The sequence below is a fragment of the Notechis scutatus genome, chromosome 2 (genome assembly GCF_049901735.1).
Source record: "Notechis scutatus isolate UNSWTSFEM ecotype Mainland chromosome 2, rNotScu1.2, whole genome shotgun sequence".
In the NCBI taxonomy this organism is placed as follows: Eukaryota; Metazoa; Chordata; class Lepidosauria; order Squamata; family Elapidae; genus Notechis; species Notechis scutatus.
The window spans coordinates 58651119-58672171 of record NC_142010.1 but is presented as its reverse complement, the minus strand read 5'-3'; the positions used below and the strand labels follow the sequence as shown (position 1 = coordinate 58672171).

Sequence of the window (21053 nt, the reverse complement as noted above, 5' to 3'; positions counted from 1 at the left end):
GATTCTTTATAGAATGATCTGTCTTCACCTCAGCCTTTTGGACTTCTCTGTTGGGTACTCATTGCTCTCATAATTGAATCCATCCTTCTTGCTCTAGTCCTCTTCACTCCATTCTTCCATCCATTGTAGATTTCTCAAGGAACTGGGTTTCCACATAGGGTAAACTGAACCCAGCTGCAAATAGTTGTCAAGAACAGCACACAGCAATTGTCAGTCAGCTCCAGTGTTCTAAAGCTTGAGATTCAGCTACCGCTATAAAAAGCAATTGACCCACAATGTCAGATGCATGAAGTACAAATATTTAAGTTTAGAGACATCACCCCATCCTTCTGAGCTCCTGGTTCCATTACTGAATTTAAAGTTGTGACTGTTGAAAACTGGCAGCAATTTTCCAGTATAAGAAAGGACATGTACCAAGACTGTATATTATAAATTGTAGAATAGTTTTGATTATATGCCATCCAGTTGGTATCGATTCTTAGTGACCACATTAAATAGATTTTCTCCAGGGGGGAATCTCGCTCCAGTCTGATTCTTCCAGTCTTTCAACTGTGCATTGATTTTTGTTATAATTGAATCCAGCCACCTTGTTGCTGCCCTCCCTTTTCTTTTCTGTGTTATAGACTCCTGCAGAAAGCTACGTTTTTGCACAATATGTTGAGGCAAGTTCTCTGGGTCAGTGGTCGGGGACCACTGGTGGTCCGTGAGAAAAATTTGGTGCTCCGCAAAGAAATGTCACCCCCAAAGCAATTAATCCAGGCCGCGTGGGTACACAAGGCTGTGCCGCCCACATGGCCTGCATTGTGAACAGCACGAGGTAGTGAGGGGAGAGGAGAAAGGGCGGAGGGGGGGACTTGCCCCACTCGCCCCACATGCCTGGCCTGGCCACCGGGCTACCTCTTTCCGCTTCTTTCTTCTTCTGCTTTTGGCTGCACACAAGGAAAGCAGCAAAAGTCTTACTTTCTCTCCCCGAAACTCCACCAGGAGAGAAAGACTTCTGCTGCTTCTGCTGCTTTCCTTGCATGAAGCCAAAAGTCTCTCTCTTTTTCTCTCCCCCTGAGAACGGAGCTGGAGATGGTATCCTGTGATCCCAAATAAAGAATGATCGATCGGTAGGAAAACGGGGTGGGGAATTTTCCTGCAGACTTTTTCAGGGGATTTTCCCAGGGTCTCTGGTCCGCGGGATTTAAAATTATGAGTTTGGTGCTCCATGAGGTCCAATACATTGGCAACCCCTGTTCTGGGTTGATCGGTTTGACGAGCCATTTATTTTCTTGGCTATGCATGGGATGGTCAGGAGTCTTTTCGAGTAGTAAAGCTCAAAAATGTTAATATTCATTCTAACCTCTTTCTTCAAAGTCCTACTTTTGCATCCATAGAATGTCACAAGGAAAACTACTGCCTGTTTCATTCTGAACTTTATAATATAGACACTTCATGAACAACTTTTCCAAGGTCTTCATTGCTATTCAACCAAGTGCTAGTCCATGGCGTATTTCTTGACTGCTTGTTCCTTTACTGCTGAAAATCACATTACTACTGTTAAAATAAAACATAAAAGTGCTGTACAAAATGTGGCTTCTGTCTTCCTCCAAATTATTAAATATTAAGTGCAGATCTCAGCTGTGATCCTTGGCTGAGTATAATGTGTGAATACAGTAATTATTGCTGAAATCAGCTGGAAACTGATGAAAGTATCACAGTGGCCATAGCTTGATCCATTCTCTTTCCCAATCGACAGAGGGGTTTTTTTGGGAGTTGGGGTTAGAATTCACGTAATTCTTTTTTCAATATTTATTTGCTTTCCTGACTGAACTGAATAACGTGAGGTGTCAGTTAATTAAGAAACACACAGTGTAATAGCCAAATGCTCATTTTAATTATAGACAGTACAATGTATTTGCTACAGATTTTGCTATCTTTTACCAAAAAAAGTAATTCCATAGTTTTTAAAAATAAACTTTTTTTAATAAATCCATAAATAGGTGCCAGTAAAAAGTCAACATTGATACTCTGTTCCCTTGTTATGTTGTTTTCACCTCTTCTAGTAAACTCTATGTAAGGGAAAACAAGACAGATGGGCCTCTATGTCTGTTCCCAGAAGCCTTATTACAAGCAATAAAACTGTTTTCAAAAAATGGAGAACAATTCAATAACATCAGAATTCTTCAAACCCTTTGGAAATGAAGTAGTGAATTCAATATGAATTGGTGCTTTCTCTTACTAAGTGTATGAACCAGCTAGTAGAAAAGCTGCCTGTCCTTAGGACAAGAGATTTTAAAAGTCAGGCGATACCAGTTAGTTAGGCACGATTACTGCACAGAGCATATGAAGAACCTATGTTAGCCCACACCACTAAAAAAATCTGTCTAAAAAACAGCCCTCACTTCAAAAATTGTGCAGGTGCTCTTATCAGATTTCAGACAATGCTATATTTACTGACACAAATCATTGCAACCCTGCCTAGAAATACTTGCCCCTGTCCTATTACACCTTTCCACAGATTCTGCCATCGGGTTATAGCTAAGCTTAAAAGCAATGAGGTGATAACACATACATAAATGCTGAAATCTTATTTTTAGTAAAACAACCAACCTCAACATGTTTCCAAATCATATTTTCAAAAGTGCGAAAGCAATTCAGAAAGGAAAAGTATCTCAGAGCAGAGAGACAGCAAGATAAACCAGTTACTTTCTTCCTCTCCTTTATCACTCATCGATTCTGACAGCATGAGAAGTCATATTAGCCAGGGTATGTAAACTAGGCGTGCTACTAGGATTGCCCCAGTCATGCCAGTACTTTATTTTAAACATGCATAATACTAATCTTAAAGAACTTGTATCTTATTGATCATGGCAGAAATCAATTAATTGAAAACAATGTGTCCAATCGTTGTTAAACTCAGCCTCTCCGTGTAGCTATGCAAAAAATGTATATTTTACATCTGGCATTTCATTTTTAGGCAGAACCATTTCTAAGGCACAAACTCTCTATTTAAAATAAAGCTCACTCTATTTCTCCACACATCACAAATTTGCATTTTTGAATTACATATACTATATTGGCCAGATTTAAAAAAAATGCCGACAGTCTACATATCCCATCCCTAATTAAGAGACAGATGTGTCCTCTCATGTCTGAGAGTAGATGGAGATATGTTTTTTTATCTGCACTGCAAAATCACTTTCAACATTCATCTCTATGAAGGTGCACATTTGGTCATGAAATTCTCCATGTGGCTCGTGATTCAACAAACAAATCTGTGAAATCCAGCCATACATCTAATTTACGGAATTTAGGGTAGGGGTTATCCTCAGGTGATGATTATTTATTAACTGAAACAAGAAACCTAACAATTTGAGAACTTGAGAAAATAGGCAATCTTAAAAACCCAACATCACTCAAACATCATTTTTGGGAGAAGAAATAGGACGAGTTTCTCTACACTTCATTCATCACAATTCAAATACCTGAAAATCCCATGTTAAAATTTTAGTGCAGCCATTTGCTATAATCAATATAACAAAAGCATGCTTGTGAATTATGCATGCACTTCATTTCCCAAAATGCAATGAAAGGAGGTAAGTTATGATCTAATAAGCATTTTATGTAACCATAAATATCTCAGATTGCCTCACTATTTATGACACCCTGAAAATGTATATCCTAGCTATACAGATAAATTGGAATTTAGGGTTTCAAGCACCATGAGGCGGCAGATATATTCTTATATTTTGTTATATTCACAGAAAAGATTTACAAAGGAACTGATCTTCAAGTCTGAAACTCAGAAAAAAGGATGATGTCACCTCTCTGATTATGTAAGCTAGAAATCAATGCACAAAATTATCATAATTGGATCAGAAAATCCAAGGATGAAGTAGAGAGGTTGAAGGGAGTCAGACATAAATTCTGCTGTTGCTTGGTTTTAAAAGGAAAAGACTTCAGAGAAACTGGTGCATAATCTGGCTATATTTACATTTTTAAATCTTTGTCAAAGATGTGAAAAGACATCATACATTAGAAAAGGGGAAATAGGACAAAGTTCTTTCTTTTTCTTTGCTCCATGAGCATACAATTTCTTTCAACATTTTACAGGTGTGCAAAGAGAGATGTGCAAAGTCTCTTCTACATGCTTATATGTAACATAAAAACTGAGATTGCATAATTGGTTGCATGCAGATTAGATCATCTGCTATGCCATCTGATGCTCTCTTTTAATCTGTTGCAGTAGTGATGTTGCAGACATAACTAGACATATGTGCCTATGTACTTCTGACATTTCTCAATTCCAGACATTTTCTAAAGGCCAAAGGGAAGAGGCTAAATGAAATACATTTTTCAAATTTCAACATTTTTGCATAGACTATGAATTAAAATAAACATTGTACAGTATGGTAAGTAAATACATAGAGCAACCATCCTTTTTAAAATGCAGGCTTTTTAAAATTAATTGAAATTTTAATATTTTTATAAATGGGTTATCTGCCATAGAACAAAAAAACCCAATACCTGTTAATTGTATTTTTTTTCTGTATTGCCAAGTCTAAATGTCATCCTACAAACAATGCAATTAAGAAATCAGTGTACATTTTCTGTAATATGCATTTCCTCCTGACTTTGTGATGGTGGAGTGGGGGTATAGTCCAAGGAGGATGATTGAAGAACACTGGGGTGGGTGCCAAGAGCAGATACGCCCAGCAGAGTAATTCAATCAAGGCATGAAGGCCACCCAACTGTCCAGCTAATGAGAGAAGGCACCTATATCAAGCCATAGGAAAATACTGGAAGTGGATGATCACTTTAGTGACAAGAGAATAACCAGTTTCACAATGCACAAGAGAAAGCAATGGGGAACCAGTCTTGTACTTTACCAAAGAAACCATATGGATAGACAATGTAAAGTGCTGAATGATGGTTGACTCCACAGATTGGATGGGATTTAACATATTACTGAGTCAGAGCTGTTTAGCAGTACTAATGTTTAATGGTATTTATGAAAGAATTAAAGTCTTTGGGGCATCTATTTGTAGGTGCATCTGTGCAGAAAGAGAAATTCTAAAACTGAAAAGACAGAATTACAGTAGGAATGATGGAAATAAGAAGCACGAACATAGGAAAGCTCAGCACAGTGTAAAATGAAACCAATCAATTATGCTTTAACATCTTAGGCATCAGCAAATTAAGATGGACTGCAACTGTACAGTTTTTCAGTTACTTCTGTATAATGCAATTAATGACCAAATAATATCAGTCAGATTTGTAGACACCCTTTTAAAATGACATTCAAATTATACTCCAATCACTAATGCAAAACAGGAGGGAGTTGACAGATGTTATGGTCAAGTTCAATTGTTCAATCAATTGATAGAAAATGCAAGCAAAATATGTCACTTGTAGCTGTTTCCAAAACTGGAAACAGTAAAGTGGAAAATGTAGTTGTACTATATGAGGAATATAGGAAATTGAACAAAGCAAAAAAAAAAAAAATGACTTATCAGTCAACTCAGTGATTTATTTATTGCTTACATAGTTTCTAAAACACAATGGAGGAAATATGTACATTGGAAATTGCCAAAAGGGGAAGAGAAGCAAAAGGCAAGAAATCCAAATTCTCAGGAACAAATTTAACAAAGATGTCTATGGAGATTCTCAGTCATCCAGGTCATGGTTGTCCCAGAGGTGCTTTTTCAAAAGCACCTCTTTTGTTCCTTGAAGATGTTTCGCTTCTCATCCAGTGAACTGAAAAAGCTTTTTGGATGAGAAATGTCCTCAAGGAAAAACAAAAGAAATCCAGATGGCTCTTGAAAAAGCACCTTTGGGACAACTTAACAAAGAATTTCAGAGAACCATTCAAAGAGATGAAGAGTAGCTTTACAAAGATATTGGTCAAGATACCAAAGCTGGAAGTCGAGAAATCCAAAGAATACCAAAACGAAATAAATCTGTACTTCATTGTTCATATAAAAAGGCTCTGACTTATGTCAACCATAAACTGTGTTTTTTTAAAAATGGGACCTTTAGAATATCTCGTTCTCATTAAAAAAAACCTACGTTACATGGGAAGCCACAGTCCAGACAGAATATAGTGAAGCAAGCTGTCTGTGTGTTTTTCCAAAGGAGTAATACAAGGTTGACAATTTTCTTTGTATTCATTTAGTCTAGTATGCTTCATATACAATGAGGTAGGTTGGATTTTACAATGTGATTTTAAAACTGGAGGAAGAAATCTCCCAAACCTGCTCTATGCTGATGACATTCCTCTGATAGGAAAAAATGTAAATGATCTGCAATGAAAGTCAACAAGTACACTGAAAGACATAGGAATAGTACAATATAATGGAAGCCAAACTAACGAGAACAGCTACTATAACCAGTGCTAAAATTGATCGTGAAGATAATGAAGTAGTAGCTTCTGCCTTTTAGGATTGACTATCAAGAGTATTGGAAGCAGCAGTTAAGAAATATTCTAAGACTATAGTAATATAGTAGACTATAATAGTAGAATAGCAATACACATATTTACAAAGGTAACATGACATGTCATCAGAATCTTGCAAAAAATATTTTTTTTCTGGTGATGCTCTGTGGAAGTAAAAGTTGGATGATGAAGAAGCAGAGTAGAAAGAATGTTAACCCTTTTGAATTCTGATGTTGCAGAAAACAAGAGAGAGTTAAGAAAAGAAAGTAATGGATCACAAAATAAATTTACCTGCAGTTTTCACTGGAGGGGGAAATGACCAGGCTCAATTTATCATTCTGGGGCACCTTATGAAAAGGCTGAGATCTCTTGAAAGTCCATAATTGTGGTAAAGGTGAAAGGAACAAGGAGACAGATGATGGCAAGGTGAATTGACTCAGCAAGAGTTACAGAGTTGGAAGTCCTGAAAGGCTAGGTTGGAGACCCAGGGAAGATCTATCCATTTGGTCACAAAGAGTCAACACGAATTGAATGGGGCACCTAATCTGCCAATCAATCATAGTATATTGAAAATGAAAGCATTAATTATAAATAACATTTAAAGTCTTGAACAACCTAGGTATATACTATATAATTTTCAATTCTCTTAGCAGTTGTGTTAAAGAATTTCCCTAGTATTCAGATTGTTAGAAAATTTTTACTTAAAGCCATAAAATTGTGTCTGTACATTTCTATCCTAAGACTTCAAAGGTATTATTTTGGAAAAGCTGGAACCAATTTTAGACATAATTTAGTGTACTTTATTTTTCAAACTGTCACAAAAAGCTACCTGTTCTAAACTGCATGATACATATGTAATACTAATTACAAGCATATTTCTGTAGCATATTCCCCTGCGTTTTATGCAAAAAATAGACCATAAATTTCTATCTGTGTAAGAAACGTAGTCCATCTGAAATGCTTAAAAATCTAAGAGTAGTTTTATGTAAAAGAATTAGACATTTAATATCTCAAACTGAATCTGGCATGTTTCATATGCTTCATTTTACAGCATGTACCTGAAACTTGCACATTATTTTATGCCAGACATTGCCAGATAAATATAAATATAAGGGGTGTGTGTGAAGTGTATGTATGCACACACCAATGTGTTTGTGTGTACCTGTATATTTGGAATGTAAATAGGTAGTATTTATATCGGAACAAACAACTGTGTTACTCTTAATTTGCAGTTATATTATAGTATTACATTAAAAACAGATTTAGACAAAATAATGAATCTTTATAAACATAATTAATTCTACAGATCATCTACATTATGATTAAAGGCCAATTTTCTTTGTTTTGCTGTATTATCCATCCATATGACAAAACAATGATATTTTTTTAGCATTATTGTAACAGTAAAAAAATGATCAACACTCCAGCATATAAAAGTGCTGTGAAGAGCCCTGAGTCTTTAAAGAAACAGGCATGAAGTTTAAATTCATATTTTTGCTGCAAATAAATAAATGTTTCCCACTCCTTATGATATACAACTATTTTTATATTTTACTGGAAAAATCCATTTGAAATACGACTCTTTTCCAAACAGATTTCTCCATGCAATACTTCCATTCTACTCAAAAGACTAAAGAAAACCAATGCCGTTGACTGAATTCTTCTTGCTGATAATGGGATTCCTAAATATTTTGACAATTTCGTCTTTTAAAATTTATGTTCCAAGCCTCTCCCTCTCATAGGTTCATTCTCCAGTATTTCCACTGAAGATACCCCTAAGGCTGCTACACTGTACACTACTTAAGTTCTTATTTGTCATTGCATGAAAATGATTGTCTTTTTCCTTCTACCTTTCCCAGGAGAAGATTGTAATTAATCCATATGTATAGCCTTACCCCTTGAAAAGGCATCCTGTTTAATTCCTCACATAAAGGGGGACCCAGCAGATTAACTTTTAATTGGAATTTGCAATATCATTGCCATCTTCTTCACAAAAATCTGAAAAATACAGAAAGTTTGCAGGGGGCCAGACAATCTTGCACTGTTATCAGTTTGTACTTTTACCAGAAATTCAATAGAATACAAGAGAGATTTGTAACATTCTCTAAAATTTGGAATTTAATTTTCTTGTGCTTGCAATGAACAATTGAAGCAATTATTGTATAATAATTACTTAAGTGCAGTATGTATGGAGAAAGATCTACCATGTCAGTACTATGCAACCCCAACGTAACAGCTCATAAAAATCAATTTGAGCAAAGCTATTGCCTTCCAATCTGGGAATAAATAAGCAGTTTATATCACATTATAAAACACTAAACAATCTTAGCTGCTAAAATCTGTATTAGCAATATGAAGCAGCAAGTTAATTCTGAACCAACTGTGTGCTCTCAGTTGCTTTTGGGAATGTATACCGAACTATAGTCCTACAAAACCCGTATGAAAGGAGTCTGCTCACATAACACTTGAACATATTTATATAAATAATGCAACAACCCCCCCCCCCCAAAAAAAAGACATCTGTTCACAGAATCCTTTTTTTAAAAAATCATTATTGGCACACCATTATATCAGATTGGCCTGAAATACAATAGCATCTATTCCTTAGATCATTGTTGGACCGAGGTCTTTGCAGCCCCTAGCAAGCAAAGCTTTTCTGCCTTTCTGCCACAGTGAAGAAAGAACTCGCCATTTCTAAACCAATATGTCCATTAAATCGTCCACCCAAGACTGAGTTCTTTCCCACCTGGAGTCAGACTGATATTAATCTAGTAAGTGCAGGATTCACCAAATAAACATGGTTATATCATCACAGATATTGGTCAGTGAATTTCCCTCTTTGGTAATCAGTCAGTTTTTGTCAAAGTATCTATTTGTTTTGTGGATTCTTTTTTATACTTTCTGATGATCTTGCTATGCTGAAACCCCACAGGTCTCCCCCTTCCGGGAAATAAATATTCTTAAGAATGCAAATTATGAATGATATCAAATTTTAGGCTGCATTTTATTTTAAAAGAAATTGATTTAAATTTGTTTTGATGTTTTAATAACTGGAAATAGAACTGATATAGCTCTTTTGTCTTTATTTACTGAGTTGGGTATACTCTCTCATCTAACTCTTGGAGAATCAAACTTGTCCTTCTACATATGTATAAGAGATGCAGGGACTATTCTTAAACTGCTGTCTCTAATACAGAAATGATTAAAAGGTAGAACCCATCAAGTTCCTTATGCAGGATTTTGCCAAAACCTCAGCATTTTGGAAAGGGGTTACCTATGGCTTGAAAAGTGTATGGATGTCTAATATAAAAGATACTATATGAAGAGATGAACTTAGGATCTGTGCTTGGTTCAATCAACCATGCAGAGACTATTCAGTTTCATTTTTTTTTCTTTCATTTTCATGGACTCAGCTGAAGAAACTGAAATTACATAATATTCTTAAAATATTGGATTCACAGTACAAAATCAACCACTTCTGTTTAATGCCAATGTTCTGTTAATAATCATTGTTAGTTACTGCTTAGGAATCAAAGGCTGGATACAATAAACCTGAAGAAATCTGGTATAAAATAGTATTTAGAAGCAGCATATCTCAGGCATTATTTTCTTTCTATGGAAACATAATTATAAAACTACATCTAACTGAAATTAAGGCCCCTTTCTTCTACACCTTACAAAACATTCAACTTTAAAGCTACTATTCTGAAATTGCAATAAAAACATTCATCAGGATAATCACTGGAATCAAAATTCGAGTAGCAAGGTAAATTATACAGCTAGACACTTTATACTGCAAAAATTTAAACAAGTTCAAATGTTAACTTTCTCATATTGATCTCTCTCAAACTAGTGTTATCCTAATCTCTGCTAACTTAACTGATAGTTTCCAATCAACGCTAAGTATTTTCCTAAAATAGATTAGAGAAATATATTGGGCATATTCACAAGTTTGAGAGCATATTATGTTAGTTTCACATTTGATCTTTTAAACGTAAGAATTTAAAAAAACAAACACAGATGGGTTAGAAAGCCTATGGGTATTGAGGGAGGTATTCATGGCCATAATAGTACAATTATATCAAACCCGTTTTAATATAACTGACTGCAAGGATTTCATTCAAAATCGTTGATTCTCAGACAGGCGCATAGGGCCCATTAGAAATAATGTTGGACACTGAAAAGTTGCTTGGAAGATTTGCAGTCATTATAATTATTCTTCATTTCCCAGTTTAAGGTGCTCTAAAAAGGCAATTGTCAATAATATCTGCACTTTTAAATCACTAGCCAATGTAAACAAGGATATTTATCTTAAATTAACAAAGTCAAAATAATTCAGCAGTTTTTGACTAATAGCAGACTTTTTCTACAGCATATGCTATTGATTTGTCCTGAAAAAATAATGTGAAGCTGATTTAAAGATTGTGTTGTAGCATAATGGAAGAAATCAGGGGCAGAAGGAATGGGTAAGGAGCTAACAGTGGGAAACCCAAGGCCTATGATATAAAAGAAGTATCTTATAAAATTAGCAAATATGCCTTATAATGAGAATTCCTGAGCCATTGTCTTATAAACTAAAGCAACTGTTTGATGATTTTTAGAACTCTGTACCATGAGCGGTCAGTTTAGAAAAATGATCAATTATCTCCTGCACATAATTCAACATTTACTATTTATTCAACAACTTAATATCACTGATCAGAGAAAGTTCAAAAAGAGCAACTCGATAATTGTTGAAAATACCGAAAAATTGGGGGGGGGGGGATCCTCTAGCTGGAATAATTTGTAATATCTCAATAGTAATGAAAGAAGTTAGGATTGAAGGGAAAGGTATTCAAATAAACTGCTTATCTGAAGTATGCTAAACATACTGAAATTAATGAAGATGAGAATCACCAATCTACAGTATCAACAAAGGAATCTATATCAATTGTGCAAAATTAACTATTAAATCTATCTTTACTTATAATTTTCAGCCTATTTAAAATAAAGCCCTATACATTTTCAAAGGCATTTACTTCCAAGAAAGTTCCACTGAAACCCGTGGAATATACAATGAAATGTGTTCAAGATCAAGTCTTCTGAGGTGAATATGAAATGAAACAAAACCAAACCTCTATGTATTCTACAATTGCTCAGTGTTGTATCTACTGCTTTTTCCATTTGAAAAAAAAAAAACCAAGAGAGGAAAAACGCTTGTTTTGCATGTCTTTTACCAGCAATATTAGTATCCAGGAAAGCACAATTTTATAATTTAGGAGGTTCAGCTGCTATATCCTATGTAGAAAATTGAATATTTCATACTTTAAATATCCCTACAAAATTTATGTCACCCTGTGTAGGTTTAAATACTCCCCCGGAATGTGGAGAGTTTAAACAGGCACCCTGAAAACCTGCTGTCATAAAAGCATTAAATGTCATCCAAGTTGATAAAAGTCCCCTACCGAGATTTCAGTGAATACCGGTAGTAAAATAACAGTTTTCACTCAGACCATTTTCTATGAAGATATTTTAGTAGCGTCATTCTGTGCAACTTATTGCCAAATTGCACTAACTCCTCTAAAAAAAAAATCTAGTAGAAATTGCTACGGAATGACTGCCACACAGTTTCAGTTTTACACAAGGAAGTTCCTTCATTATTAAAAACATGCTGCAAATGTTAATCCCTTAACTTACAAAACACAAAGCTTGTGCAAAGTGTCTATGTATAGAAGAGACCCAGAGTGAAGGAGAAGAGAATGTATCCTCTACATTCCAGTAACAATGAGACCAATTGAATTATCAGCAGCCACACCCCCACCCTTCTACGACATCCTTGCTGTCAAGTTTGATGCTGTCTGTGTTTTTCTCACTGAACACGGGGCCTCCATGTCTCATCATGAGCTCTGTGGCCATCTTGACAAAAGCTTCCTCTACATTGCTGGAGTCCTTTGCAGAAGTCTCTATGGCACAGATGATATCATAGTGTTCAGCCAGGTTCTGAGCCTCTTCTAGTTGAACCTCCCGAAGGTCACTTAGGTCAGACTTGTTTCCTAGAAGAAAAAAGAATTGTTGATAAGATTGGTTTTTAAATATGGATTCTGGAGATTAGGGAAAATGTTCAGTTGGGAAGGCCTAGGGAAAAAGACAAAGGCAGGGATACATAAAACTGTGGCTGAATGACCTCAAAAATGATGCAAATAACCTGGCTAGACCTCTGATACTACAGTTACCTTGGAAATGAGAAAAAAACAACTAATGAAATAACAGGATAAAGAGATAAAACTATAAAATAAATAGATAAATCTGAGCCACTGGAAAGTATAACAGTAATTTTTGGATCCTGGATTTATAATTCTACCCCACTTTGATGTTGACAAACCCTGCATTTCAACATAATACTTCAATCTCAGGGAATGAACTTTATACCCTTTCCAACCTATATGTTCCTGTATTAACAGGATATTACTTACTGTATGTTGTATTTAATTATCTCTGGAACTAATGGCAATGAATTTTTATATTTACATTTGTTCACTTTTGTTACATCAGAAACCTGCCCAAATGGGATAGAGATATCTAACAGATGAAAAAGTTCAAATTAAAAGTATCTGATATTGGTTTGCATACTAGGCAAGAGGATCTCATGCTGAATAATCTGAATGCCAATATGATGCATATTTCTCAACATCATAATACTCTGTGGGACATCATGGCATAAGCATGGAACATGTCCCAAACAGGGGTGGGATTCAACCGGTGTTACCACCGGTTCGGTGACTAGGTTTGCTGTGCGTGCGTGTAAGAAAACCTTAAGCTGTGATGCCTGGACAGCTGAAAAGCACTGCGCATGGATGCGCAGCGTTTGAAAAGCCTCTTTTTTCCTGTTTTTTTCAACCTCAGTTGTGCCGCGCAAAGCAGCTGAGGTTGAAAAAGCAGGAAATAAAGGACAGATAAGAGCCCAGGCGGGCGGGTGGCCCAAACAGCAGCAAACACAGAACCGGTTCAGTGTCTGCTGCTCTTCAGAGCTACCGGTTCTATAGAACCGGGCAGAACCAGTAGCATCCCACCCCTGGTCCCAAAAGATAGGAAAGCACAGACTCACAGAGTGGCTTGACTTGTTCAAAATATACTGTTAAATAAGGATCCTTAAAGCATGGAATATGGAGACAACAATAAAAGGCTGAAGTAAACAAAGTAAATCGTAGAAGAGTTTGAAAGTAATTTTTTTCCTGCTTTATCAATTATTATGCAGTAATTCAATCAGTAATTCAAATGAGAAAGAAATGTTTTTATTTTTGGAAATGAGGAAATGCCTTTGTAAAAGTTGCTATTGTCTCCTAATGCAGAGACATAATTCTTTTTTATTTTTGGCTTACCAAGTAGATCTTTCCACACTCACCAATTAGCAACTGTACTATATTGGAGCCTGCATATTTCCTCACATCCTCGATCCAGCGAGGAATGGACTGGAAAGAGCCTCTCTTACTAATGTCATAGGCTAGAATAGCTCCATTGGCGCTTCGATAGTAACTCTGGGTTATAGTCCGAAACCTTTCTTGACCAGCCGTGTCCCAGATCTGTAACTAAAGGAAGTAAAAAAAAAAGTAAGTTCTGTAAGTTCTTCAATCATAAGTTATTGGATGTACTTATCAGATGACATTTTCTTATGCATACTGACTGAAAAACATATAAACAGAGTACAAAATAATTCCACACCCAGTTGATATATGTTATCGCTGGGTTGCCACAGCCAACATGCCCAATCTATTTGGCAAGGTAAAGTGTAGCAGCAAGTTTAAGAGAGCAATAATGGATAAGCAGCCATGGCTCTTCCCACAAAGGCAGGAAAGTTAGGGCAATTATAACTGTGATGTACAGAGAGCTGACCTCTGACCACAAGTGCAGTTGAATTTCTTTTTTATATCACAGAACTGCTCTTCACTGCTGTAGTACTGATACCTGGAAGACACATTTGTTTTCAAAGTTGGCCACATTATGTGTGGAGGTGCACACCTCTGAAATATACTTAACTTCAAGTCCAGCAAAAGGGCATAACTTAAACAAAAATATTGCTTTAGATTTTTGTATGATTTACTTTAGGACTGGCATTAGAAAACACTGTCTTTGGTTTGTATGAATTGAGTGAAATATTTTGAAAATGCGGATTGTGTTGAAATACTGTAGAATAAGAATCAAGATTAGCAGTAATATCTTTGCCACTGGAGACACTGGATTTGTTATAGGTTTAATTGTATTTTATTGGATTATTATTATTATTATTCATATTGTATTATTGACTTATCAATGTAGAACTGGGGTGTCAAACTGGCAAACTGTGGGCCAGATGTGTCACGCGCAGGCCACACCCAACCCAAGGGGGAAAACGTTGCAAAACTTCACGTAATGGCAACATGACACCTTAAGTTTGACACTCATGATCTAGACAAGCCTCTGGAATGAATGATTTATGAAAGTTATAAAACAATAAATACATGGTGACTGTATACATTGATAACCAGTTACATTTAAAGTCTTGCTTAACATTTCTTACTAATAACGGTCCATATAATTATAAGTACTGATAGTCTTCACTTGCTGACTGCAACTGGGACAATGCCAGGCTGATGTCAGCTCTACTATGATTATTAAGCATGACATACGTGTCTGTGATTTGCAACTTCCTGCTGACTTCCCCATTGACTCTGTTTGATGGAAGCCATCTGTGAAGATCACAAATGGTGATTAAGTGATTGTGGGATGCTGTGGCAGCTGCCAGTTTGAGAACCAATTTTAAGCCTACTGTTTTAGCATTGTCGTAACTTCGAACACTCTTTGAATGAGGTAGTTGGTAAGTGAGGACCACGTGTATATAGATATTGTATATAGGTATTTCTTCCTGTATCTTCTTTTAAGGAATAAATTTTAATTACTTAAACCATAATATATTATTGAGGCAAAAATAAAGTTCTGCCCTCTGGACAGTAAGCTTTTGAAAAAAATTAATACTCCAGCTTGTTCCAATTCTTACAAGCAAACATGTGAGCAGCTTTTTCTGTATTCATAGATTTCAAAATAATAAAATATAACTGTTCTAATAGTTTTGACAAAAATCACACTACAAACTTGTATAACTTACATACGAAATCAGGCACAGATATCATATTTGAAATTATGCATATTTGAAACATTAGAGTTGCTCTATGAATTTGTATTTCTTAATGTGCTATGCAAAATAATTTTTAAATCTGCTCTATTTTACGCTGTAATAGCAAATATGGAAATATTAATGAGTTTCATCTCCTTGCTAACTATCCTAATATTATAATGCCTATTAACTTAGCTAAAAGCAAACACACAATGAGTGTGTGCAAATGCTGACATAAAAGTGTTGTGGCTGAATGTTTTGCTTTGAAACCAATTATCAAAATCAGCATGAAAAGTGCTGTAGTTCAAGAGGTACTAATGATAAGTCCATAGAGCAGGGCAATCTGACTTATTTTCTTCTTAGAAGCTGTTTCTATAGAAGACACAAACGGCTCTCCCTATGACATTAAGTTCCAAAACTAAAAGCTTCAAGAGCAATTGTTGAATATTCCGGAGGGGCTTTTGCCACATTTCCTCAGCTTCCGGATAAAGACCCAAGATCACACTACAAACTTGTATAACTTACATACGAAATCAGGCAAAGATATCATATTTGAAATTATGCATATTTGAAACATTAGAGTTGCTCTATGATATGTATTTCTTAATGTGCTCTTGCTTAGAAAACTCTGTTTTTAGACAATTCATAATCAACAGTTGAACCCATTGAGCTTCAAATAAAGAGGTTTATATCAAATAACATTGAATGCTTATTTTAGATGTGTAGGACTAAGGTATTTCCAAGTCTGTATACAGGCACATCTTGCACTTAGTGACCATTTTAGGTTTCAAAGATGCTTAAAAAGTAACTTTACTACCAGCCTTCGTATTTATGATAGTCACAACATCCCTCTAGTCACATAACTGACATTTGGGCACTTAGGCATAACTGGTAGGCATTTATGATAATTGCAGTTGAAATGCCTCACACCCGACTTCAGGCTGAGTCAATGGAGAAGCAATTGTGATCACTATGTAAGGACTACCTGTAACCCCTTCTTGCTTAGAAAACTCTGTTTTTAGACAATTCATAATCAACAGTTGAACCCACTGAAATGTTTTTTGTATACTTTCTGGGCATGACTTTTGGGTTATATTCTGAATTTGAGTCACAGAGATGTAAGCCAAGAGCTACTCTCTATCATCCGAAAAGGTGGTACAAAAATGATGGTTTAAATTAATTACACAAAATCAGATTCTGGCTGAATACTAGGGAAAATATCCTATTGGAAATAGTTCAAAAGCAGAATTCCAAAAGATGAACTTTCCTTCAAAATATGTATTCAAGCAGATGTCATAGATATTTCAGTTTGGATTCCTGTGCAGAGCAGGGATTGGATTCAATGGTTTAAATGGGCCTTTTCAACACTGATTCTTTCAATATTTTATTATTAAATCAGTATATTTAAAGGCTTTCTTTTAAATATATGTTAATATCTATATATCTTATTACAACATTAGGATTGTAATAAAAGAGAATTAAGCAACTGCCATATGAATATAAATAACTAAATTTTAACCTACCTGGAATAATCTATACTTTAGCAATAACTAATTATAAAATATTGTACACATTGTCTTTGGAAAATTTCTTGATTACTTTCAAAAACAATGTCTGGTAAAGCATTCTATTTATTTTCCCGAACTGTGAACAGGTTTATAGCCCTCTTTGGTGTGCTGTGTCATATAATAAAGGAGTTGCACAACATGTCTGTAAAGTCAATTAAAATCTTAAAACCCTTTGACACAATGCCAATAACTTTTTCAGGTCAAATTACAAAATCCTACTGGGATATCTAAGTTCCTCCCCTTTATTTGTGTACATGAAATGTTGTTGATCCAGATTACAAAGCATGACAATTATTTTAAAAATAAAGGCATTCATGTTCTCTACAATAAAACATGTTTATTGTACTGAGGGTAAATGCTAACACTTTCCTGAAGTGTGGGCATTTTTATAAAATCTACCCTTAATAGTGAAGGGGGTGTATTTAGTGTATTCACATCTAGATGTCTACAATATATACATACATAGAGATATGAAAAAGGAAGATTTTTTTTAAAAAATTCAAATTAGCCTGATTTAAAAAAGCATTACAAAAAACTGCCTACTCCAGTTAATTTTACCGGGCTGTACAGAGCAGAGGGCTGGACTAGAGGACCTCCAAACTCCCAACTCTGTTATTCTGTTCTGGAATGATACTTAAACCAGACTGTCCATCTATGCTTTAGCACAAAAACAGAATATTTACATGAGTTACAGGCCCTGTCGTGACAAAACTACTCACACAGGGATTGCAACCTAATTTCTGTACAAAATCAACCGAATCTTTAAAGTTAGGAAATGTGGAGCCCTCTCCTAAGTTAAGTAAATAAGTTTCTCTCAAAGTTTGTCCCTAGTTTTTACTTACTATTACTCATTAGTAATAGTAAGCAAAGTGGACTCTTATCAAATGCCAAGTAGACTCTTTCATACCCAAACAGGTTCCAAGCCAAGTTCAGGAACTGCGTATGAACATACTCAATTACAAAAGAACTCCTAATCTCATCTTATTTTCAAACATTACAACAAAGCTCCTATGGGGAGTTTTATTTGAATAGGCCTGGACTATCCACCCCTGAGGTTCTCCAAGAAGCTTAAGAGGCTTTTCAAACATTTTTAAAGCACCTCCAAGAAAGGCAAAGAATATCCTTTGAGGCATTTTTACCTTGCACTACCTTTTTTCACTTTCAGAAATCAGCAAGGGGGGAGTGGGGGAGTGAGAGTGGGAGTCAAATTCTACTTCTTTGAATGGTTTAAAAAGGTATCCGAGCTGCAACCCTGCAAGCACCAAGTCTTCGGCAAATTCTGGCTTGGCGATGAATTCTCTCGGCCCAGCCAGGATGTCAGCAGGTGGGCTGGGGAAGACGTTGGGCGCCTTTGAGGTCTCCCGGGGAAAGTGACGTTGCCATGCCAGCTTCTTCTCCCGCGACCGCAGCTGTTGTTCTGTCCGCACCACCTGTTACCTGCCCGGCCCGCGCCCCGAGCGAAGGGCGATAAGACCGGGATGGCTGCGAGGCCGCTTTCCCGCCCGTCCCCACCTCCGCTTGCCTACCTTGACCCGCTTGCCCTGGATCTCCAGGCTCTTCATGGTGAAGTCCACGCCGATGGTGTTGCCCTGGCGCTCAGAGAAGGCCCCGGTCTTGAAGCGCTGCACCAGGCACGTCTTGCCCACGCTGGCATCGCCGATCAGCACCAGCTTGAAGAGGAAGTCGTAGTGCTCCTCCGGGTCCGGCCCGGGAGGCGCCGACGGGGAGCTGGGCATGACCGCGACGCTGCTCCCCTCGCGGCTGCCCGACGCAGGATCCCCGGCTCGCTCCCGTTTGGCAGCCACGGCGCCGGCCTCAGCATCCTTCCCCGCCCGCCTTCCTCTGCCAAGGCCGAACCAGTGGGCATGCGCGGCGGGAGCCTGCGTCCTTCCTCCTCCTTTTCACCCCCCACGCGCCCCCACGCGCCAGGCAAAAGTGCAGGGCCGGGTTCCCCTCGCGCTTAGTGGGCGGGCTTAGCGAAGGAAAGGGGCTGGTGGGGCGAGCTCGCCCATTACGATGTCCGGATTTGCGTGTTACGTCTGGTCGCCCTCGAAACAGGAAGCGCGCCTAGAGAAACCCCTTCCCGTTATGTACACTGTGTGTACACCCTGCAGTGCACCTTGAACCTTGATCGCTGAATTCCCTAGAATTAGACGCAAGGTCTGTTTTACATGCAATGGTTTACATATTGCCCTTTGAACGGGAACGGTTCCCAGAAAGAAGACCCGAAATAAACAAAACTGAGCTCCTTCGAGGCAAAGATAAAATATATTGGTCTTTAGGGTGCGGCAAAACTACGTAATCATAGTGAGGGTGGCCAGTCCAACGTGTGTAATGAGTGATCAAATAAGTTCTAATAGCCTGGATGAGCTCCCTGCAGCAGGAAACGTTGGCAGGAAACGCGCAACCCTGCAATTAATTGTTAAGATTCAGTTCAGTCATTTATAATTAATCTTTATTGATCGTTTTGTAATAAATAAGGAGCACATGCTTTATACAAGCTGTCCTGGCGTGCAGGAAATACTGAACGCATTTGCTTGTTTGTTCTCATACAAAGGATAGCAAGCATCCCACAAGACAGAAAAGAGGAACAGGTGGTTGAGTTAAAATGTAGAACATTTTTCCAGAGTCAGTTGAGTCCTGAGCCAGAATTTGTACCAAGAATCATAAATCTCACACAACGGAAAAACATTACATGATAATATCTGTGTTTCTCTATATGCCTCTCTATAACTAAGGCTGATAGTTAAATAATTTTACCTTCCTTTACAAGTATGTTTATTTCCAAGACTTTAATAAGGGAGTTCAGGGCTAGTCCTCTGTATCCTTGTTGACACTATGAAGGACTGTAAATGTGTCTGAAATTAGGCTCTTTCTTTGTAAAAGTCTACTGTAGTGCAGGGTTGCTAAGATTGGATCCTGGCCTAGTGGTTGTTTCTTCCAGCTTGCCACAGGATATGCCTGTGTTGCTTCAGGTTGTTTAGCTGTTCTTTTTGTCACAGAAAGACAGGCTTACAAGATTTGTGCTCTATTTGTTTGCTACTGTTGTTTATTGGGACACATCCTTCAGTATGAATAGAATAGAATAACAGAGTTGAAAGGGACATTGGAGGTCTTCTAATCCAACCCCCTGCTTAGGCAGGAAACCTTACACCACTTCAGACAATTTCTGAGGCAAGTTGTTCCACTGATTAATTGTTCTAACTGCCAGGAAATCTCTCCTTAGTTCTAAGTTGCTTCTCTCCTTGATTAGTTTCCACCTTCTTGTCCTGCCCTCAGGTGCTTTGGATAATAGCTTGACCCCCTCTTCTTTGTGGAAGCCCCTGAGATATTGGAAGACTGCTATCATGTCACCCCTAGTCCTTCTTTTCATCAAACTAGACATACCCAATTCCAGCAACCATTCTTTATATGTTTTAGCCTCCAGTCCCCTACTCATCTTTGTTGCTCTTCTCTGCACTTTTTCTAGAGTTTCGACATCTTTTTTACATTGTCGCAACCAAAATTGGATGCAGTATTCCAAGTGTGGCCTTACCAAGGCATTATAAAGTGGTGTTAACACTTCATGTGATCTTGATTCTATCCCTCTCTTTGTGCAGCCTAGAACTATGTTGGCTTTTTTTTGGCAGCTGCAGCACACTGCTGGCTCATATTTAAGTGACTGTCCACTAGGACTCCAAGATTCCTCTCATAGTCACCATTATTGAGCAAGGTACCATATATACTGTACCTGTGTATTTTGTTTTTCTTTCCTAAATGCAGAAGACCCTTACTTTTTCCACCATTGAATTTCATTTTGTTAGATGGTGCCCAATGTTCAACTCTGTCAAGATCCTTCTGTATCTTAAGCCGATCTTCTGGAGTGTTGGTTATTCCTGCTAGCTTGGTGTAGTCTGCAAATTTGATGAGTTCTCCCTCTATCCCCTCGTCCAAATTA

The 21053-nt window shown here is 37.2% G+C and overlaps 1 protein-coding gene across 1 annotated transcript; it reads right to left on the bottom strand.

The window, feature by feature from the left end:
* Positions 1-1857: 1857 nt before the first annotated feature.
* On the bottom strand, positions 1858-19075 carry RAB43 (RAB43, member RAS oncogene family). Its single transcript, XM_026677091.2, has 3 exons — positions 18643-19075; positions 13803-13986; positions 1858-12453 (listed from the first exon to the last, which is right to left on the bottom strand). The coding sequence occupies exons 1-3, from the start codon at positions 18850-18852 to the stop codon at positions 12203-12205; spliced, it is 645 nt and encodes a 214-aa protein (XP_026532876.1). The 5' UTR covers positions 18853-19075; the 3' UTR covers positions 1858-12202.
* Positions 19076-21053: the final 1978 nt, after the last annotated feature.